This window comes from Cherax quadricarinatus, chromosome 36 (genome assembly GCF_038502225.1).
Source record: "Cherax quadricarinatus isolate ZL_2023a chromosome 36, ASM3850222v1, whole genome shotgun sequence".
NCBI classification, from domain to species: Eukaryota; Metazoa; Arthropoda; class Malacostraca; order Decapoda; family Parastacidae; genus Cherax; species Cherax quadricarinatus.
In genome coordinates this window covers 3,399,855-3,424,025 of record NC_091327.1, presented here as the reverse complement: position 1 = coordinate 3,424,025, position 24,171 = coordinate 3,399,855, and the positions used below count along the sequence as shown (strand labels likewise).

Sequence of the window (24,171 nt, the reverse complement as noted above, 5' to 3'; positions counted from 1 at the left end):
ACTTCGCAGTGGAAGGAATTCTCGTGTTTTCCCTATGTTTCGTGCAGTTATTTTGCCAAATTTCATTTTTCTAACCATAGGTCTTAAGAAAGCAAGTGCAAAGGACAGTGCTGAGAAGAAAAAAGAGGATGATTTCCATGGAATTAAAGAAGGAAATCATAAATAAACACAAACTAGGTGTGAGGGCTAAGGACTTGGTGAGTGAGTAACAGCATAGCAGTTCTACGATATGTACAATACTAAAGCAGAAGGAGTTTCAAGTGGCCGTGCATTGGAGCTATGTGATGACGCTTGCGTAACTCATTTCCATAACATTCTGAAAGGGAGAAAGAAACAAACCTCCTTGGACAGTTTTTTATTGAAATGCCCTGCAGATGAAAGTTTGAAAAGCATGGAGAAAAAGCCAAAAATCAGTGAAGAGTGAAGTGAAATAAAAATAAAAATTGTAGCAGTTAAGTTCAGTGATAAAGTGTAGCGTTTAGAGTGTAACAATTAAGTGTAACATTAATAGTGTAGCAATTAAGTTAAGGGATTAAGCTATAGAAAAAGGGCGAAATGAAATGAATTCCTGACAACATACGCCACTCTGCCTATCTTTACCACCGTCAACCTTCGCTAGCATTTCTTCTCCAAGGTAAATGGTGTATGTACACCAGTTAATTTCTACATTATGCTTTCCTTATGAAAGTAGTGATCTAATGCAGTTAGCCTCACAAACCCCAAGAATGCCTGCAATTGCACTCCTTTGCCGCCGTCACCATCAGCCACATATGTAATGACATATTTTATCCATCCTAGAGTGTATATCAGGTTTCTACATTATTTATATTGTTAATTATGTCATATTAGATGAATTGTGATAGATAAATAATCATCATATTGAAGTATTTTGTCGTGCCTCATGAGAGCAGGAATTCCACTGGAACGGATTAATGACATTTGAATTACTTTAAATGAGGAAAATTGACTCAGCACATAAACAAATCGGGATGCGAACAAAGTCATGGATCGAATTAAATTCATAAGCCAAGGTTCCACTGTACTATTATATTCACAGTAAAAAAAGGTAGCCAATGTATGAAAGGTACAATTTTATGGTATGATTTATTGTTTTAAACTGACTCAGTGAATTCAGTTTTATGGAAGGATTGTAAGAGATGGTGAAGAGACAGGATGTTACTTAGTTTCAGCAGAAATATAATCGAACAAGATAAGTAATTAACTTTTATGCATGTAATTAATTTTCTATGGGAGTTGGAGGAAGACTGGAAGAAGCAAAGGGGATAGAATTGGATGAGCTGGTTTTGTCTGATATAGCATAGTTCATCTGGTTTAGTTAAATTAAGGAGATGAGATGCTTTTTAACAATAGCTGTAAACTGACTGGTAGAAAGGGGACCTTCTGATGATTTGGCAATGAATTCCAGATCTTAGGACCTTTTATGTGTATTGAGTTGTTGCATGGAGTGAGTCAGACACAGGGGATGTCAAAGACGGTTTTGTCTTGTGCTATGCCTGTGTGTTCTGTCACAGCTAAGAAGGAACAATGCAGAGGAAGGTTTATGTTGGAGTTTAATGTTCTGTATACATTTATAGCAGGCACAGAAATATGAGTCCATATTTTGTATATTAACCCTTTCAGGGTTTCCAATGTACTAGTATGGCTTATGCACCAGGGTTACTGACGTACTAGTACGCGTAAATTCTAGCGCTTTCAAATCTAGCGAGAGAAAGCTGGTAGGCCTACATATGAAAGAATGAGTCTATGTGGTCAGTGTGCACAGTATAAAAAAATCCTACAGTACACAGTGCGTAATGAGGAAAAAAAAAACTTTGACCGTGTTTTTTGGTTTAAAACAGTGACTTTGCACTGTATTTTTGTATGGTATTTATAGTTGTATTCTAGTTTTCCCAGTCTCAATCTATAGAATGGAAGACATATTACAGAAATTGAGATGATTTTGATTGGTTTCACAATAAAAAGTACCTTGAAATTGAGCTCAAAGTAGCAGAAATGTTCGATTTTTGCCAAAGCTCAAAGGTAAACAAATCATGCCACGTGTCCAATACACATCAACTGGTGAGTCTAATATTCTTTCACAAGTGCGCTGATATTATTTACACCATTTCTACACTAATGCAGTAGTCTGCATAACAGTAAATCTTCTATTTTTTGTGAGAATAAAAATTCAAAGTGGAAAGCAAAAGAAATGCAAGAGGGGCATGGGGACATGACTAATGAACAGAGGAAATGTTATTTTAGTGCCAGGAATGTCTGTCTTGTCTACTCTGGACCCTATTTGGAAACTGGCATCTTTCAAAATTTGTGTGAAATTGGCAAAATTGCTAATTTCTGACCACTTTATTGGATAGTTGAAATCGGTAAATGGGTGGTTTCTTGTACTCATTCGATAGAAAAAATGGAGTTCTAGCGAAATAGTTATGATTTTTGTCGACTAGTACATTGGAATTGGCCGAAAATAGGGCTCAAAGTGGGCGAAATTGTCGATGCGTAACATCGTTGAGACCACTAACTTCACAAGAGCATAATTCCATAAGTTTTCCATCAGATTTCATACTTTTGGTGTCATTATGATTGGGAAAAGATTCTCTATCTTTTCATAAGAAAAAATAATTTTTTTTTTCCGAAAAGTTTTCAACCCTGAGAACAAGTTTAGGAGAGAACCTCTCGACCCTGAAAGGGCTAAGTAAATTCTTGAAAGATTAAGGAGGGAGGGGGGTAGTCTGGCACAGGAATAGGTGATAATCCACACTATATATAGCAATTCACAACCCTTGCGGGTTTAGTACTTCTCTTTTATTATGATTATAATAATAATTTGCAATAATTTGTAATAATAATAACTTGTTAGGAAGGGGAATCCCCTTCCATAAAGACTTCAGGTAACAAGTCCTTTTCTGGGGTTACCTCCCATCTTGGCTTTTTAATGCCACTGGGAACTACTTGAGATTCACTGGACCCCTGTCACACAAAATATTTGTCCAGAGAGCTCTGTTTCTGGCATCCCTTTAAGATTTCCCTAAAATGGGACACAAGAATGTCATTGTACATGTTGCCAATATGGCTTGCAACAGCTGTGTCAGGAAAATATTCTTCCATAAATGCTTTCACCTTTGTCCACGCTGTACACATTTCCTTAATCTTTGATGAAGGCAATTTCCTCTGTCTCTTTTCTTCCTCCTCTGAAGCACATTCCTGAGTTGTGATCTGTTGCTGTTGCACCTGAAGCTCTTGCAGGTCTGTAGTGGTTAGCTCTTCATTGCTGTCCTCCACCAACTCTTCCACATCCTCGCCACTAACCTCCAACCTCATGGACTTCCCCAGTGCCACAATACATTCCACAACTGGCATAGGCTCCTGAGGGTTAGCCCCAAACCCTTCAAAATCCCTCTCTTGTACACATTCTGGCCACAATTTTTTCCAAGCAGAGTTCAAAGTCCTGCAAGTCACTCCCTCCCAAGCCTTACCTATAGGGTTTATGCAATGGAGGATACTGAAGTGATCTTTCCAGAACTCTCTTAGGGTCAATTCAGTGTCTGAGGTCACTTCAAAGCACTTTTGAAACACTGGTTTGGTGTACAGTTTTTTGAAGTTTGAAATGACCTGCTGGTCCATGGGCTGGAGGAGAGGAGTGGTATCAGGAGGCAAAAACTTCACTTTGATGAAGCTCAACTCCCCCGCAATTTGCTCTTGCAAGTTGTGAGGATGAGCAGGAGCAATGTCCATTACCAGGAGGCACTTGAGTTCCAGTTTATTTTCCAGGAGGCACTTTTTCACAGTGAGGCCAAACACGTCACAGAACCAGTCAAGTTAAATGCCCCTAGTGACCCATGCCTTACTGTTTGCTCTCCACATCACACACAGTTCAGTCTTAACAACTTTGTTTTTCTTGAACACTCTAGGAGTTTCAGAGTGATACATGAGTAAAGGCTTCACTTTGCAATCCCCACTAGCATTACAGTGGGCCCCCGATTAACGATCTTTTTTCATTCCAGAAGTATGTTCAGGTACCAGTACTGACCGAATTTGTTCCCATAAGGAATATTGTGAAGTAGATTAGTCCATTTCAGACCCCCAAACATACACGTACAAACGCACTTACATAAAGGAAGAAACTTCTGCACACCATGCCCAGCAACCCCAGACCTGCCAGAATGTACAGCCTGCCAAAGACTTACAAGCCTGGTATCCCACTGAGGCCCATATCCTCGGGAATAGGCAGTGCTCCCCACCAGCTCTCAGGAATTCTCGCCAAACACCTCTCTAAACTCTTGGGCACTATCAGTCCAGCACATCTCAAACACTCAGGTGATCTTCTCAATCGCATTCGCAACATCAACATCAGGAACAAGAAACTTTCCAGCCTTGACGTGACTTCCCTATTCACCAAAGTACCTACTACACAAGCCATCGATCTCTTGCGCAGGAAAATTGACGATTCACTTAATCTTCCCATTCCAGCCAGCGATTTCATCGACCTTGTTGAACTATGTGTTGGCTTTACGTGTTTCTCTTTCGAAAATCACCTCTTTCAGCAGACTTTTGGACTACCCATGGGTTCGCCACTCAGTGCAGTCCTGGCGAACCTATACATGGAACATCTAGAAGCTGAACGTTTCTCCACCATTATTCCTTCGTCTGTCACCTGGCTCCGTTATGTTGACGACATTCTCCTCATAACTCCTAAACGCTTCAACGTTCAAGCTCTCCAAGACAAGCTCAACCAGGTCGAGCCTTCAATCCAGTTCACACTTGAAGAAGAAGTCGACAACACTCTTCCTTTCCTTGATGTCCTGCTCTGCAAAGCTGACCACGAACTTCGTTTTAAAGTCTATCGAAAACCCACCAACCAAAACGATCTTCTCCACTTCTACTCTCACCACGACACCAAAACCAAACGTGGTGTAATTATAGGCTTCTTCCTGCGTGCACTCAGAATCTGCAGCAACGAGTTCCTTGAGGAAGAATGCACTATAATTGAACAAATATTTTCTAAACTCCACTATCCTCGTCACTTCATCAGAGACTGCAGACGGCGAGCATTAAACATCTTCAACACACCCAGAGAAGACACTGCCGAGAAGAGATACATAGTCCTTCCCACCAACTCCATTGCCAAACATGTTTCCAACATCTTTGCCAAAACATCATTCCAAGTATCTACCTCCACAACCACGACCATCAAGGACATCACCAGTAGTAGGCAGGACAAGCCTCCATCCTCTGCAGGGGTATACATAATCCCTTGTAATGGCTGCAACAAGTTATACGTGGGCGAAACATCAAGGGACCTCCAAACACGTATTTCAGAACACCAATACGCAAGCAGGTCTGACGACACAAGGAATGCCTGCATACAACACCGTAATTCACACAACCACTTGATAAACTACAGAAACTCAAGACTTATCGCCACAGAAGACAACACTCAATACCGAAGAATCCTGGAATCATCACTTATTTCTATATCCGACAACTTCAACCAGAATAGTGGCTTCTATAACATAGCTGAACCACTTGCCAAGAAACTTCTTCATCGCTATCCCACATAAGAACACTGTAGAAGGTCTGCTCACAAACTTATCCAATCTCCTTTCCAAGCTACCCAAGTTTTTAGACTCTATAACCCCACTCGGTACATCATCATATGCAGCATTCTTCACCTGACCTCAGCCGGACTATAAATACTCGCGTTCCTTCCACCCCAGGTAGTTCTGTTTGTGACTTGAAAAAGCCCACTGTGTGGGCGAAACGTAGTCAATAAAGGATCACATTATACTGCATTTGTGTTTATATTGCCGAGGTGATCGTTAAGCGGGGGTCCACTGTACTACAAAACATTAGAGTTAGCCTGTCTTTCATAGGCATATGTCCTGGGAATGCCTTTTCCTCTTGAGTAATGTAGGTCCTGTTTGGCATTTTCTTCCAAAACAGGCCTGTTTTGTCACAATTAAGCACTTGTTGGGGAGTTTTAATTTTTCAGTGTCTACGTACTCCTTAAAGTCCTGCACATATTTTTCAGCTGCTTTTTTGTCAGAACTGGCAGCCTTATCATTCCTTATCACACTGTGTATGCCATTATGGTTCTTAAATTTCTCAAACCAGCCTTTGCTGGCCTTAAATTCATCAACAGCAGCACTATTTGGAGGCATTTTCTTAATGCGATCCGCATGCAACTGCCTTGCCTTTTCACATATTATTGACTGAGATACACTATCTCCTGATAACTTTTTCTCGTTTACCCACACCAATAACAGTCTCTCCACATCTTCGAGTATTTGTGATCTCTGTTTTGAAAACATACTTCCACCTTTTGCAGCAACAGCTTCCTTGATTGCCTTTTTGTTGGCCAAGATAGTAGTGATGGTTGAATGGGGTTTGTTATATAACCTTTCCAACTCATAGATACACACTCCACTTTCATACTTTGCAATTATCTCTTTCTTCAGTTCGATAGAACACCTAGCCCTTTTTACCACAGGGTTGGCACTAGAAGCTTTCTTGGGGCCCATGGTGGCTAATTTAGCAGTTACAAGCACTAAAAACACTGGAATAATACAAAATATATTGCAGATATGCGTGGACGTCCTCACTGGCTTTGTAAACAATGGCACACTGGCTGGTACAAGGAGTGAGTGGTCAGGCGCCCGCTCAGGCCATGCGGACGCGTTCAGGATGAAAGCCCTTAGCCAAGTTATTTGGTGTTAGCTGAGCCAATATTTTTATGCCAAAGCGAGCCGTTAGCCGATTTTGGCATTAGCCAAAGCCGCCGTTAGTCGAGGGTCCACTGTAACTGGTTTCCCTGAATCCCTTCACTAAATATTACCCTGCTCACACTCCAACAGCTCGTCAGGTCCCAAAAACCATTCGTCTCCATTTATTCCTATCTACCACGCTCAAAACATATTTGCTGGAAGTCCAAGCCTCTTGCCCACAAAACCTCCTTTACCCCCTTCCTCCAACCCTTTTGAGGATGACCCCTACCCTACTTTCCTTCCCCTACAGATTTATACGCTCTCCATGTCATTCGACATAAAATTCTGCATAAAATTCGCACTTCACATTATTATTGCTCCTGACCTCTTCTTTGTTGCAGCAATTGAAGATCATGCTTCATACTCATACAAAAACATGAGCACCTCTACACAGTACTCTACTATAGAAACATGAGCACCTCTACACAGTACTCTACTGTAGAAACATGAGCACCTCTACACAGTACTCTACTGTAGAAACATGAGCACCTCTACACAGTACTCTACTGTAGAAACATGAGCACCTCTACACAGTACTCTACTGTAGAAACATGAGCACCTCTACACAGTACTCTACTGTAGAAACAAAGCATGAAAAACACTTACCTGTACCATGCTATTCTCTGGCATAAAGGATCTGAACATTGCTTCAAAATAAGAACAACGAGCTGCTAACACAGCCTTGTGTGCTCTGATAGGAGAACCATCAAGCATGAGAGTAATGTCACAAAAATCCTGACCCACACTTTTCAGGAACTGCTCCATGTCTTGTTCTAGTGTTGTACCTGGAAATTCATTGAATATTTAAGCTCTTCATTATTAATGATCATGAATAACTAAAGTGCAATGAACACTTGTCAATGCTCGATAATAACCCACATGGAGACAGACACTCAAGAGATTACTTGATCTGTATATTTTGACTCCCTTTTGGGATCCTCCTCACCAGATCTGCTGAAGAGGATCCCAAAAGGGGGTCGAAATATACAGAGCAATTAATCTCCTGAGCTTCTGTCTCCATGTGGGTTATTACTGAGCATTAATGCTCATATTATAGACAGTTAGCTTTGTTTCAAGTTCACCTATGTAAAAACTATTACAGAATGATCTAGAAGTATACTGCTAGATCATTTTCCTTTTATACATAAGATCATCTGGTAACTGACCATACTTTCAAATGACACTGCCTCTCTAACATTTTCACTTTCCTATTTACCTCACTCTACTAACTTAATCATTATTTCTCTTTGCCTTTTTTAGCCTACATCCTTTAACTTTCCAAGTTCTGTAATTACCAATTTCCAGCCGTCTTCAGTAATTAATTCATTGTGCAGTAGGTTTCATATAAAATATAAGTGTTCATCTCCTAATGCATAAGTGAAAACTATAACACAGTAACCATATTTTTCAAGATTTGAAGAGGTAAATAAAACATATTCTCAAATTTCAACCAAACTCACAGTCAGAACTTTTCAGTAAAGTTTCTGAACATCTAAAAAAGAATTAATATAAAAAATATTATAATTCTTATTAGTGGACCCCCACAAATTCGGAACTGCGAATTCGCGGCTTCAGTAATTCTCGGATTTTTTCTTAGAACTTAACTAATAATTGTTCATGGAAATCCCTCAAATTCGCAGAAATTTTTTTAGCTTCTTCTGTGGTAATATACAATTTTTTATGCATTTTAATGCTAAATATTAAGATAAATGTAATTTATTAATTTTGTAGCATAAATATTAACATAAATTCAGCATAATTTCCATACATTTAACTTTACTTTTACTAAATTATTACCATATATTTACCATACATATACCAAAGAAAACAGGCTTGCATGAATTACAGTACATGTGGGGGTAACATCTGTATTTTACATTCTAGCACTGTGGGAGACATAGCAGTACAGTACTGTATACGGGTTTATCTTTACATTTTTTTTTTATAGGTGATGTATGAAGCTGAGTCTGAAATTAGATTAAAGTGTTTTGGGGGCATATTTAGGGTTTACACTATAAAAATAGGCATTTACAGGCTTTTTTTTTAACCATGTCCAAAATTCACATTTTTTTCCAAATTCACGGGTGGTCTTGGAACATAACCCCTGTAAATTTGGGGGGACTACTATACTGTACTACATTCACTTTATCTACTCTCTCTCTATTGACCTGCTGTGTTATTTTATTTCTTCTTTCAATGAACTGGCTGTATCCCACTGAGGCAGGGTGGCGCAAAAAGAAAAATGAAAGTTTCTCTTTTAAACTTAATAATGTACACAGGAGAAGGGGTTACTAGCCCCTTGCTCCCAGCCTGTTACGACGCACATGGCTTACGGATGAAGAATTCTGTTCCACTTCCCCATGGAGAAAATTATTTTAGTTATGGACATAATTTACAAAATACCTAATGTCATAATTAGTTTATGAAACATTCTATTACTTTTATCACTTTACAATATACTACTTAGTCCCTATTCACACTACTAACTTCACATCCATTTACTAAAACCTTAATTTTAATTAGCTATACTCTCAGCAAATAGTCCCGTTATACACTAAATATATAGCACCCGGTACCAAGGACAAAAATACTCCAGAACTTCTGACTCAGATTTTTATGAAGGTATTACTTAATTATTTCCACTGGGGTTATATGAATGGTTGTTATAAATATGGTTCTAATCTAATAAAAGAGGACTGAATTGTAGACTTTTTCACCATGTGAGGACTGACACATGTAGCAACACATCATATATAACCAACCTGAAGATTCAAACTGAGGTTCCTGCAGCGATCTCATCGGTGGCATCTGTTTCCGACGGATTATCTCTACCATCAGTGGCTTGTCCAACATCTCAAATTCTTTAGACATCACAATTTGGTTGTAGTTGCTTTCTCGTACAATAAACTGCAAGAACAGAGAATACGTACTCTAATTCTGCAAGAATGCAACAGGTATAAATCATGTATTAACTAACTTTGTAGCAATAAAGATAAGTTTATTCTAAGGAGTCATTCAATGATCATTAAATATTTCTGCCAATGAACAGATTTGGTTAGGATATTCATTAAGTGAACAAAATTGCAAATCACATGAATTTATCTAATCTGATCACTTACCACTACCTCTCATACATGCCACTTACCTTAAGACAGAATTCCTTTATGAAAAATAGCTTCAGGCTTGCAGCATTGCAGAGTGCTACCAAAACATTGCGATGATTAATAGTGGCCTCCAAGTACTGCACACACAGTTGCTCTAAGCGTCTCATGTGGCACTGCGATGAAATCATAGTGAATAGCAAATATTTTAAAAAGCACTCATTATGAGTGCTTGGTAACATAGCTTTTTCTTGCTTACAGGGCTGAGTGACAAATGAATAATCTTCTCTAACAACTGTCTAACCCATATCTACACACTTGTATGTAAAAAAGCACAAAACAACACTCAGCATTTTTTTTTTTTTTACATTAAACAACATGAATGCGGTTGTAGCACAGGAAATAATGCCTGGCCTCCCACATCACTCAACACACACTCCCTCTATACTGCCTCATGAATTCCCTGTAAATTTCTGGCCTAAGCTGTGCGTTCATCTTTGACCTGTAATCATTGCTTGTGGCATGGTTTCCTAAGTGTTCAAGCCACAAAAAGCCACAGAGAAGCCCTGTTGACGACCAAGCTTGAACATACTTGCCAAGGCATGTGTATCAACGTATGCATGCCTGTGGGTCACTCAAGCTTTCTCCAGTCTCCTGCTGATTCTACACATTACAGTAGCCAGAGGTGAAATTTTAGTGTGCTTTCCGTTTGTTTTGTCACCCACGTGACTCTCTTGTCTGTCAAGGACCATAGCCCCCAGACACATGCTCCCCAGTGCAACCTGCCTGCTATTGTGTGTGCGTGGGTGTGTGCGTGTGTGTGTGTGTGCGTGTGTGCGTGTGTGCGTGTGTGTGTGTGTGTGTGCATGTGTGTGTGCATGTGTGTGTGTGTGTGTGTGTGTGTGTGTGTGTGTGTGTGTGTGTGTGTGTGTGTGTGTGTGTGTGTGTGTGTGTGTGTGTGTGTGTGTGTGTGTGTGTGTAGGTGTAGGGAGGGGTGGGTGGGTAGGTAGGTTAGGTAGGTTAGGTAGGTTAGGTAGGTTAGGTAGGTTAGGTAGGTTAGGTAGGTTAGGTAGGTTAGGTAGGTTAGGTAGGTTAGGTAGGGTAGGTAGGGTAGGTAGGGTAGGTAGGTAGGTTAGGTTAGGTTAGGTTAAGTTAGGTTAGGTTAGGTTAGGTTAGGTAGGTTGGTAGGGGTGTTACATTCCCTTCTTTGCCTCTGTGGATAACTTTTTTTTTTGTCTCCACAGATACCTCAATGCACCACTCACCTTTTTTCCTTTATCAATTCTATGGTTAATCTTGTCCTTCATAAACCCATCTGCTGACAAGTCAGCTCCTAAATATCTGAACACATTCACTTCTTCCAAATTCCCTCCCTACAAATGTGATATCCAATTTTTCTTTACCTAACTCGTTTGTTACCATCATCACCTTACTTTTATCTAAGTTCATTTTCAACTTTCTTCCTAGCATTCATGCTTTTCTCCTATTCATACAAGAAAGTTTTACTTAGCCAGTTGTCATGGGTGGGATGACCTTGACTTCCTAACCATAAGTAATTCTCTTCTATCATATCAAACAGTTATTAAATAAATATTTATTGACTAGTAGATATTTATTTATTACCTGTGAATAAGGGACAAACCTTTTAACTTTCCAATCACAATGCTTTCACATTATTAACCTTCATATTATAGTTAGAATAATTACCAGATCAGAAATAACATAACAAAAAATGTTACTGACACACACCTGTACAGCAAGACGATACACATCCATCATGATAAGAACAATTTTGTTGGGATTCTGGTCTTTCTTGCAGCGGTAAGGATCAATACGGTCCGTATATATGTAGTTGAGTACCATCTCAAAGGCTTCTGGCACAGCATCCTGGAGCTTCACCTCAAGGGTAGGCATTTCCTGTGGTGGAATAGTTGCTGTCCCAAAAACCTGTGAAGGTTTATGTAAAAATTTAAAAAAAATAAACTCTGGGTCTGTGTAACTCATTAGGACTTGGAGCCTAATTACAAGCAAATATCTAAAAGAAAAATTATAGCTGGTTAGAGCATAACAAAAACTATTAATAAAATACAGTGAACCCTCTCATTAATGGACTAATAGGGGATGGGGATATAGGATACTGACGATTGTCCAAAACTCCAAATTAAGGAATTAATTTTCATGATCGTCCGGTTGTCTTCTGAACTAGCAGACTTGGTCCACTGATGCAGAAAACAACTGGACACTAAGAATATGGGTATTTTATAGTAATTTTAGAGTACTGCACTATATAATATATTGTATACAGCACTATAATGCACTGTACTATATAGTAATTTCAATAGTACGCATGCTGTACTTAACCCTTTTGCTCACTGTGCCATAGTACTATGCCTAAGTTCACTGGCTTCCATAGTACTACATCATGAGCTCAGCTCACTCAGATAAGCTGGGAGTGGTAAATTTGGACTTAGATATGAGAGAATGGGTCAATGTGGTAAGTGTGCACCCTATAAAAAGAATCCTGCATCATGCAGTGAATGAGAAGAAAACACTGTGATGATGTTTTTGCTTTAAAACAGCAACTTAGTGGTGCATTTTTGTATGTTTTTAAGGCTGTATTCTCGGTTTCTTGGTCTCAATTGATATGCTACAAAAACAGATATGATTTTGATTGGTTTCAGGACTAAAAATAGCTTGAAATTGAGCTCAAAGTAGCAGAAATGTTCGATTTTTGCCGATGTTCAACAGTAAACAAATCAAGTCAAGCATCAAATACGTGTCAACTGGTGGGTCTCATATGCATTCACAAATGCACTGATATTATTTATACAATTATTACAATATTGCATAAGAGTAAATTTATTTTTTTTGTGCAAATAAAAATTCTTTGTGTGAAAAAAAAAAATTAATTCATGTGTACAGCCTTGAAATGTAACTAACAAACAGAGGAAATGTAATTTTAGTGCTAGGAATGCCTGCACTATTTATTCTGGACCCTATTTTGAAATTGGTATATTTTGAAATCTGTGTGAAATTGCCCAAATTACCAGTATCTGATCACTTTATTGGGTGGTTGATATAGCTGACAGGGTGATTTCTTGTGCTCAATCGATAAAATAGAAGACATACTAGCAAAATAGCTAAGAATTTGGATGACTGGAACAATGTAATTGGCCTAAAATAGGACTCAAATTGGGCAAAGTCGCCGATGCATAAATATCACGGACATAGCAAAATTTGTCAATTTTCGAACAAACTTCATACTTTTTGCTTTACTACCTTCAGAAAAAGATTCCCTACCATTTTGTATGAAAAAATAACAAAAAAATTTTTTTTTTTTAAATTCTTGGACACTGCTGACAAGCTTCAGATATGGGGTCTGGACAATAACTTAACTTACCTTTTCATGGTGACAAGATGAGATGTAAACTGTCGTGACTGATGGTGGTGACTCAGAGTAACTTATTCTATGTCAGAGAAGCTATAAAGGTCCAATAGCATCTACATTTAACTTAATAACACAGTCTGTAAATTTATCCTTGCTTCTACGGATACCAGACAATGTTTGTTAACACCATATTCCTCACATACCCAGACCACTGAGATGCCAGACTTGATTTTCCTTATTAGTTATAGTTTCTGCTTAACACTAAAAACCACATGTTTCCTCTTGGTACCATCACATATTTTGTAAGCCCCTGCTAACTGCACTTTACATATCTTAATAAAGTCACACAAAACAGTCTAATCCAGGGAAAATTAGAAACTGAATGATGAGTGTATGCATAAGTGAGCACAGATAATAAACAAGAATCGGTGGCCTATGGCTAAGGGAACAATGAAAACTAACAGGTCTTGGGCTTGGCCGATCTGGCCATTACCAAACAAATGTCGGAGTTGTCGGATTTGGTCCAATACTTCAGAAGACAACCAAACACTATCGATAAGGACAAAATCCAGAATTATGAACTTTTGTCTATTTGTCAAACAGGTTCATCATTTGTCTGAACATTATTTTTGTCCAAATTTGCTCCAAAATCCATTAATGAGAGGTCCATTAATGAAAATTTTAATGTACACAAACACCCAGTGAGATAAAAGGGTTTTGGAAAAGGATGTAGTTAAAACCAAATTATTGTCTCTGCTTTACCATCACAGTGACAGAATAAACATTACACAAAACAGATTCTTTTAGTATCAGTTTACAAACGGGTTATCATTATAATAGAACTCTTTCCTCATCATCTGAAGCATACAATTTATGTCTCCATTTCAACATAAGCATTCAACAAACCCTTAAAATATTCTCACCATTTTTAATACCTCTATTTCCTTACTCAGAATCTAACCAATTATATTTTCATCTTATCAAAAACCTTTGTCTTATTCTCAGCAAAAAAACTGACAATACTTCACCTATTCTTTCACTTATATTTTTTTTTTTTCAACAAACCGTCCGCATCTCACCAAGGCAGGGTGGCCCAAAGAGAAAAACAAAAGTTTCTCTTTTTAAATTTAGTAATTTATACAGGAGAAGGGGTTACTAGCCCCTTGCTCCTGGTATGTGTTGTATACACAAATAACCCGCACATAAAAGAGAGAAGCTTATGACGACGTTTCGGTCCGACTTGGACCATTGACAAAGTCACACTAACAGAGGTGGAGCAGGACAGCTATATATAGGCAGGAAGAGGTGGAGGTAGTAGTAGTAGTAGTAGTACAAGAAATGTATATAATACCGACAGGATGAAATGACACATGCACAACACCCTGGCATCCCCACCGTAGACGTTTCGCCATCCAGCCAGCCACTGGATGGCGAAACGTCCACAACAAAGACAACCAGATGCCGCACATGTGTCTTAATTTCATCAGTAGTTGTAGTAGAAGAAGAAGAGGTAGTAGTAGTGGTAGTGGTAGAAGTGGGAAATAAGGAAGACGAGCCAGTCAAATACAAAGGAAGGGGAGCACTGCAAGAGAGCTAGAAACCCACAGAGGGAGAGCAAGCGCACCGAGGTGCGTGAAAGGGGAAGTGGTGAAATAAAATAAATGAAGAAGGAACAGAAACACGAGACAGGAGAGAGAAAGACAACCCAGAGGAGAAAAGGAGAGAGGAAAGGGGAAGAAGAAGAAGAAGAAGAAGAAGAAGAAGAAGAAGAAGAAGAAGAAGAAGAAGAAGAAGAAGAAGAAGAAGAAGAAGAAATGAGGATTCAGGTTAAGTCACGGGTGTTCTGAAGTTTGGAGCATTTTACAATGTAGTGGGAGAGGAAGGCATCTACAGAGACGAAGCCAGGGCTAAGGTTCATACAAGGAAAGTTGTGTACAGTGGACCCCCGCATAACGATGGCATCACATAGCGATTAATCCGCATACCGCTTGCTTTAATCGCAAAAATTTTGCCGCGCATACCGATTAAAAACCCGCTCACCGATTTTCGTCCGAGACGCGTCCAATGTGCGCCCTCAGCCAGCCTCACATGTGCCGCCCGTGCCATTGTTTACCAGCCAGCCTCCGCGGTAACATCCAAGCATACAATCGGAATATTTCGTATTATTACAGTGTTTTCGGTGCTGTTTCTGGAAAATAAGTGACCATGGGCCCCAAGAAAGCTTCTAGTGCCAACCGTACACCAATAAGGGTGAGAATTCCAATAGAAATGAAGAAAGAGATCATTGACAAGTATGAAAGTGGAGTGCGTATCGCCGACCTGGTCAAGTTGTACAAGAAACCCCAATCAACCATCGCTACTATTGTGGGCACCAGAAAGACAATCAAGGAAGCTGTTCTTGCCAAAGGTTTAACTGTGTTTTCGAAACAAAGATCGCAAGTGATGGAAGATGTTGAGAGACTCTTATTGGTGTGGATAAATGAAAAACAGCTAGCAGGAGATAGCGTCTCTCAAGCAATCATATGTGAAAAGGCTAGGAAGTTGCATGAGGATTTAATTAAAAAAATGCCTGCAACTAGTGATGATGTGAGTGAATTTAAGGCCAGCAAAGGTTGGTTTGAGAGATTTAAGAAGCGTAGTGGCATCCATAGTGTGATAAGGCATGGTGAGGCTGCCAGTTCGGACCACAAAGCGGCTGAAAAATATGTGCAAGAATTCAAGGAGTACATAGACAGTGAAGGACTGAAACCTGAACAAGTGTTTAATTGTGATGAAACAGGCCTGTTCTGGAAGAAAATGCCAAGCAGGACCTACATTACTCAGGAGGAAAAGGCACTCCCAGGACATAAGCCTATGAAAGACAGGCTTACTTTGTTGATGTGTGCCAATGCTAGTGGTGATTGCAAAGTTAAGCCTTTATTAGTGTATCACTCTGAAACTCCCAGAGCGTTCAGGCAAAAGAATGTCCTCAAGGATAATTTGTGTGTGCTGTGGAGGGCAAACAGTAAGGCATGGGTCACTAGGGACTTTTTCTATAACTGGTTACACCATGCATTTGCCCCCAATGTGAAAGATTACCTAACTGAAAAGAAATTAGAACTTAAGTGCCTCCTGGTGTTAGACAATGCCCCTGGTCATCTTACAGACGTGGCAGAGCGACTTTATGGGGACATGAGCTTCATTAAGGTGAAGTTTTTGCCTCCTAATACCACTCCTCTCCTGCAGCCCATGGACCAGCAGGTTATTGCAAACTTCAAAAAACTGTACACAAAAGCTCTGTTTGAAAGGTGCTTTGTAGTGACCTCAGAAACTCAACTGACTCTAAGAGAGTTTTGGAGAGAGCACTTTAATATCCTCAATTGTGTAAACCTTATAGGTAAGGCTTGGGAGGGAGTGACTAAGAAGACCTTGAACTCTGCTTGGAAGAAACTGTGGCCAGAATGTGTAGACAAAAGGGATTTTGAAGGGTTTGAGGCTAACCCTGAAAAATCTGTGCAAAGTGGCTTGAAGTGCAAACCTTCATGGATGAAAATCACCCTCACACAGCTATTGCAAGCCGTGTTGGCAACCTGTACACTGACAATGTTGTGAAACACTTTAGGGAAGTCATAAAGGAACGAGAGGTACAGGCCACTATGGACAGATATGTTGTGCGAAAGAAGTCCAGTGACTCTGAAGCTGGTCCTAGTGGCATTAAAAGAAGAAGGGAAGTAACCCCAGAAAAGGACTTGACACCTCAAGTCTTAATGGAAGGGGATTCCCCTTCTAAACACTAACACTCTCTCTCCCCTCCTCCCATCCCATCAATCATCACCAGATCTTCAATAAAAGTAAGTGTCATGTAAGTGTGCATGCCTTTTTCAGTTTGTGTGTATTAAAATTAACATTTCATGTGGTAAAAAAATTTTTTTTTCATACTTTTGGGTGTCTTGCACGGATTAATTTTATTTCCATTATTTCTTACGGGGAAAATTCATTCACATACCGATTATTTCGCATAACAATTACCCCTCTTGCACGGATTAAAATCGTTATGCGGGGGTCCACTGTATTAGAGAGGATTCAACTAAACAGCGACTGTTCGAGTTGGAAGTAGGGAAGACAGTTTTAGCAGAAGACCAGTCAATAGGATGGCTATGATCTCTGACGTGACAGAAAAGAGCATTGTTAGTGTCGGCAAGCCTAACACTATTTTTGTGCTCCCTAAGTCTGTCAGAAAGAGATCGACCAGTTTCTCCGAAGTATTGAAGAGGACAGGAGGAGCAAGAAATAGAGTAGACACCAGGAACATCTGTAGAGGGAGGAGAGGTATGAACGAGATTAGTGCGAAGAGTGTTAGTCTGGCGGAAGGTAAGCTTGATATCTAAGGGACGGAGAGAATTGTTGAGATTAGAAAGACCGGAAATGTAGGGAAGGCAGAGGATAGAAGAGTTCCCATGAGTAAAGAGTTTGGGAGAGAAGAAATTGCGTTTAGCACGTGAGAGGGCAGAGTCTATGAAATGGGAAGGGTAGCCAAGACGGGAGAACGAATTATGAAGAGTGGAAATTTCTGCTGGAAGGAACTGAGGATCACAGATGCGGAGGGCACAGAGAAAGAGGGAGATAAGAACACTTTTCTTGAAAGGGGAAGCATGATAGGAAAAGTAGTGAATGTACATGCCACTGTGCATAGGTTTACGGTAAACGGAAAAGGAAAAACCTGTATCTGAGCGGTGGACATGGACATCAAGGAAAGGAAGTAAGGAATTAGATTCCCATTCAGCTTTAAACTTAATGGAAGGGGCAAGATTGTTAAGAGCTTCAAGAAAAGGTTGGAAGAGACTGGAGTCATGAGGCCACAGAGCAAAGATGTCATCCACATAGCGGAGCCAGAGTGAAGGTTGCACCTCGAGGGTAGGAAGAAGAACAGTCTCGAAGTATTCCATGTAAAGATTAGCAAGGACAGGAGAGAGAGGAGAGCCCATAGCGACACCGAAGGTTTGAGAATAATATTTCCCTTGGAAGGAAAAGGAGTTAGAGTCCACACAGAGGTGGATCAGATCAAGAAAGACATCAGTGGGGATAGGGAGATGAAGAAACCCTTCATGGGCCTTCTCTCTAAGGAAATCAAGGACATCATCAAGAGGGACATTGGTGAAGAGGGACTCAACATCAAGACTAAGCATCTTACAGGTTGGGAGAGAGCGAACCCATTCAATGAAGTCTTGAGAGTGACGGAGGTGGGCAGGAGAAAAAGTACCAAGAAAGGGAGTGAGGGTTTTGGCCAGCCAAGAAGCAAGAGAATAAGAGACAGAACCTCTAGAGGATATGATAGGACGAAGAGGAATATCAGGTTTATGAGTTTTGGGAAGGCCATAGAAATAGGGAAGAGAGGGACAGATGACACGAAACCGTTGAACAAGGTCAAAGTCAGGAGGACAGAGGTCGGAGAGAGTCCTTAGTTTTTTGTTGAAGGTTCTCTTGATGCGATCAAGAGGGTTGGAAACGAGAGGAGTGTAGGTGCGTGAGTCAGAGAGCAAGACATCAGCTTTACGGAGGTAATCCTCGCGATCAAGGATAACTACCGAATTACCTTTGTCAGAAGATAGTATGACAATGTTAGTGTTAGATTTAAGAGAAGAAAGGGCAAGTTGGTAACGGCGTCTTCCTTATTTCCCACTTCTACCACTACCACTACTACTACCTCTTCTTCTACTACAACTACTGATGAAATTAAGACACATGTGCGGCGTCTGGTTGTCTTTGTTGTGGACGTTTCGCCATCCAGTGGCTGGCTGGATGGCGAAACGTCTACGGTGGGGATGCCAGGGTGTTGTGCATGTGTCATTTCATCCTGTCGGTATTATATACATTTCTTGTACTACTACTACTACTACCTCCACCTCTTCCTGCCTATATATAGCCGTCCTGCTCTACCTCTGTTAGTGTGACTTTGTCAATGGTCCAAGTCGGACCGAAACGTCGTCGTAAGCTTCTCTCTTTTATGTGCGGGTTATTTGTGTATCGTTCCAGTCACGGTATTGTGCCTTTTTGTTATTTATTTATGTGTTGTATGCAATTATATTATTACACTTTTTACCTTGTATCTTTATACAATAGGGCCCCACTTATTCGGCGGGTTAGGTTCCAGGCTGTCGCCGGAAAGCAGACATCGCCGGAAGGCAGAACGCCATTTTTTTCCATTTATAAATGCATATAAATGCCAGACAACAAGTTTACACTAAATTATTCCATAAATCATTTCCTTTCCTTCCTTCACCTGCCCATCTATAACCATAAATCTCTGCTGAACACTAAGTTTTTTAAGCCACATTTTATCTACTGAAAATCTTCTGCATTACATCATCTCACAAGTCAATCTTTTTCTTGCAACTACTTATACCTCTAATTTACTATACATATTTTTATTAAATTAATTAAATTTCCCCCCCTCTCATTTTAACTACATACCTCTTCTGTTTATTTTACATTCTACTTACTCTTATTCGGGTTACAGTTAAGTATGAAAGGGGGGAAAGTGCCTAACGATTGACAGAAAGCATGCACAGTTCCTTTGTATAAAGGAAAAGGGACAAAAGACAGTGTAAGAACTATAGGGAAATAAGCATGTTGAGTATACCAAGAAAGCATATAATAGAATTATTATTGAAAGAATTAAGGGGAAAAGAAAAGCGAGACACCAGGATCACAGATGAACAAGGTGGTTTTAAGAAGGGTATGGTGATATGTAGACCAAGTGTTTACATTGAAGCATATAAGTGAACAATATTTAGATAAGGGTAAGGAAGTTTTCATTGCATTTATGGATTTAGAAAAGGCATATGACAGGGTGGATAGTGAAGCAATGTGGCAGATGTTTGTAGATGAATGGTTCAGAGAACCGACATGTTGATAAATTAGACACATGTGCAACTCTTGGGTATCTTTATTGAGGAAACGTTTCGCCACACAGTGGCTTCATCAGTCCATACATAGGAGAAACTTGAAGAACAGGAGGAGAATGAGGTAATCAGTCCCTCAACCTTGAATCGATGTGTTCAGTCCATCAAGATTGATGGACTGAACACATCGACTCAAGGTTGAGGGACTGATTACCTCATTCTCCTCCTGTTCTTCAAGTTTCTCCTATGTATGGACTGATGAAGCCACTGTGTGGCAAAACGTTTCCTCAATAAAGATACCCAAGAGTTGCACATGTGTCTAATTTATTTGGCAGATGTTGCAATGCATAGAACAAGTGTGACTGTTGTCAGGTTTTGTTTTCCACACTGTGGCTGCTAGGCCTAGTGCTGCTATCTGGCATGGGCCTAGTTCTACCTATACAGCACACTCCACCAGACCTTGCCTAGTTCTCACTATCACGCCAGACCTACCAACAGCAAGGTGTGCTTTCCCAAAGTCCTCTCAGCTAGGCCTTTGGCTGCAGCTGGGGCCACCAAACACACACACTGCTGTATATGTATCATTATCCCACTAGATAAATACTACTGATATATCTGGTGTCGAGAGCAAGAGGCTAGTAACCCCTTCTCTTGTATAAATTACTAAATTTAAAAAGAGAAACTTTCGTTTTTCTTTTTGGGCCACCCTGCCTCAGTGAGATATGGCCGGTTTGTGGAAAGAAGAATATCATCACAACATATTCAGTGAGTACAGTGTTTCCAGTAGTTGTGTTATACTCAGAGAGAAGAAGGAAGACAAAAGTCACATGTTCATCGCCCATACTAGCAGTATTCTTCTACCAACAAGCTATCCTGATGTCATGTCTTTAACCCTCGACAGACAGTCACAGGTACATCCAAGATTTATACAGAAATATGCTTAATTTCCTTGAGAAATCTTTGCAGCATTAAATGGGTTCCTCTCAGCATCCCATACTGTTCTTAGTCATGTGTTCTGGGTCACCTGTACACTGCTGCTTGCTGTTTCAGCTCATCACGGCTATTACAGAGGCGAGTTTAGTGTTTTTTTTGGTCCACAGTGGTTGAGCCCACCCGAAACACATGCGTGTGAGGGGCAGCAAGCTCTCTCTCCTTGCCTATGCCACCAGAGCTCCCAGCTCCTCCATCACTACTACCACTACCCACTCCCTCGGTGTTGCCGTTTCAAGAATTCTGTGTGAATTTCTGGCCAGAAATTCACACTCAAGCCACTCACCACATGGGTCACCAAGCCACATGGATGTCCAAGGCCTGGGAAACACCTAGGTGAGGGCTTTTGTGCTATGGTGTGTCAATCTCCCATGTATGTACACATGTGCACGTGTGTGCATGCGTGCGCATGCATGTGTGTGTTGCAGGTCATGGGGACATCTTGTGCACTCACCACACACTTACACACCACTGTTTTCTCATTTCCCTGTGCTGTCTACTTAATTCTGACATTAGTTTGCTGTTGTCTGCTGCTATGACATCACATCCAATGTCACTTCATGACATCATGCCTGAAGTCACCTCACATCATGCTGTGACATCACTCAGATGTCATCCCATGATGTCACACCATGGCATCACACCCGACATCACCCCCATTATCATACCACAATTTCACCTTGAAGTCACTTCCACAACATCATGCAATGATGTCATCTCATAAAGTTATGCATGGAACCATGCTCAACATCACCCCACAACATTACACCTGATGTCATGTCACACCACGATGTTACATCACCAGTACTGATTTGTAATTATATAGCAAGCAATTTAAAGTGTTTTTCAGTAATCTCTGGAAAGTCTGAGAAATGAAATGTTGAAGTATTCAATGTTCCCAGTCAACAGATCATATGTTCGACCAAGTATCATAGATCACAGTCAATGTTCCATTACCACTGTTCCACTGTTCTTAACCCTTTCACTATCGGCCCCATAATATTACGGCTTGCAAGCCAGTGACGGTCCCATAATAGTACACCAAAATTCTAGCGGCTTCCAATCTTGCAGAAGAAAGTTGGCAGGCCTACATATAAGAGAATGGGTCTGAGTGGTCAGTGTGCACAGTAAAAAAAAATCCTGCACCATGCAATGCATAATGAGGAATAAAAAACTGACCATCTTATTTGTTTACATCAGTGATTTTGCAGTGTAGTTTCGTATGGTATTTATGGTTGTATTCTTGTTTTCTTGGTCTCATTTGATAGACTGAAAGATATATTATAGAAGTAGAGATGATTTTGAATGATTTATGGAGTAAAAGTACCTCAAAATTGAGCTCAAAGTGGCAGAAAGATTCGATTTTTTGCTGATGTTCAAGAGTAAACAAATCACGCCAGGCATCCAATACATGTCAACTGGTGGGTCTAATATGCTTTCACAAATGCACTGATATTACTTATACCATTTTTACAATAATGCAGTAGTCTGCATACCAGTAAATATTCTATGCTTTGTGTGAATAAAAATTCAAAATGGAAAGCAAACTGGAGACATGACTATTGAAGAGATAAAATGTTATTTTAGTGCTAACGATTGACAGAAAGCATGCACAGTTCCTTTGTATAAAGGAAAAGGGACATAAGACACTGTAAGAACTATAGGGAAATAAGCATGTTGAGTATACCAGGAAAGCATGTTTGCATTGTTAATTCTGGACCCTATTTTGAATTTGGCCTTCCTTGAATTGTCTATGAATTGGCCAAATTACCAATTTCTGATCACTTTATTGGGTAGTTGAAACCGGTAAATTGGCAATTTCTTGAACTCAAATCGATAGAACAAAAGAAGTTCTAGTTAAATAGCTATGAGTTTACTCAAGTGGAACAATGGAATTGGCTGAAAACAGGGCTCAAAGTGGGCAAAACTGCTGATGCACAAATATCGCCAAGACCCCTAACTTCGTGAGAGCGTAATTTCATAAGTTTTCCATCAAATTTTGTACTTTTGGTTTCATTACCATTGGGAAAAGATTCTCTATCATTTCATATGAAAAATAATTTTTATTTTTTTAATTCTTCGAAACTGATAGCAAGTTTGTGAGCAGGGATCTCGGCAGTGAAAGGGTTAAATACCACAGTTTTCATTTTGCACAGAAAAGAATCATTCTGCTACTGCAAGGAATGCTGTAAACATGATACTGCATGTTTAGTTGTGAATGTGCTGGTTTTTTGTACGTAGAACCCTTATATCTGCAGATTTGGTTTCCACAGTTTCAGTTATCTGTGGTTTACTGTGGCCCAAAAATATTAAATAAAAAATTCCAGAAATAAATAATTCACAAATTTCAAACTGCGTGCCATTCTGAGTAACATGGTAAAAGCTTTCCGCCCTGTTGCTCTCAGTACATGACTCATCTTTCTTTGTCCTCTGTACCCACACTGGGTCGCTTTACTCAAATCCAGTTAGCCTCTAGGATTCTCAATGTCCACATTCATTGCCCTGTTATTGCAGTGTTGTTGAAATAACAATCAATATCATAATGTCTTATTGTGCATACTATATCAGTTGAACTTTATCATGGGTATGTACGTAAATTAAAAACGACTTATAAGGTTTGCAACTATCCACGGTTTCGGGCATCCGCAGTATGTCTTGGAACATATCACCCATACATATGGGGAACTACTGTATATGTTACACAGCATGGTTTGTGCCTAGACCAACATAACACATCCTTCAATTACAGAGTACAGGTCACACTGTGACATAACCATTTGTCTAATGACTCTACAGTCAGTCCTGGCATTAGATGCGCAAGTCGTATGAGCCACCAGTACAGAGAGACATAATGCTTGTTGGCTCTTGTTGATGTCACACCTGAGTCATTTCACCTATGACTCCCACACCACACAGAGTCGTTCTCTGGCAACTCTCACCTACCGGCATTGCTGAAGGCACCTTCACCGGAGTCGTCCTGACAGCTCACCCACTTGTTGCCGTCGTCTCCACGACACCCTGCTAGCAGTATGAAT

The 24,171-nt window shown here is 40.0% G+C and overlaps 1 protein-coding gene across 1 annotated transcript in view; it reads right to left on the bottom strand.

Annotated features, from left to right (window-relative positions):
• Lztr1 (Leucine zipper like transcription regulator 1) overlaps positions 1–24,171 on the bottom strand; it is a gene marked incomplete at its 5' end in the record, with an annotated part of 328,453 nt that overhangs the window by 55,056 nt on the left and 249,226 nt on the right. The window contains 4 exon segments of the mRNA XM_070091669.1: positions 7,383–7,561; positions 9,539–9,683; positions 9,922–10,053; positions 11,627–11,824. Coding sequence (XP_069947770.1) covers positions 7,383–7,561; positions 9,539–9,683; positions 9,922–10,053; positions 11,627–11,824 — 654 coding nt within the window.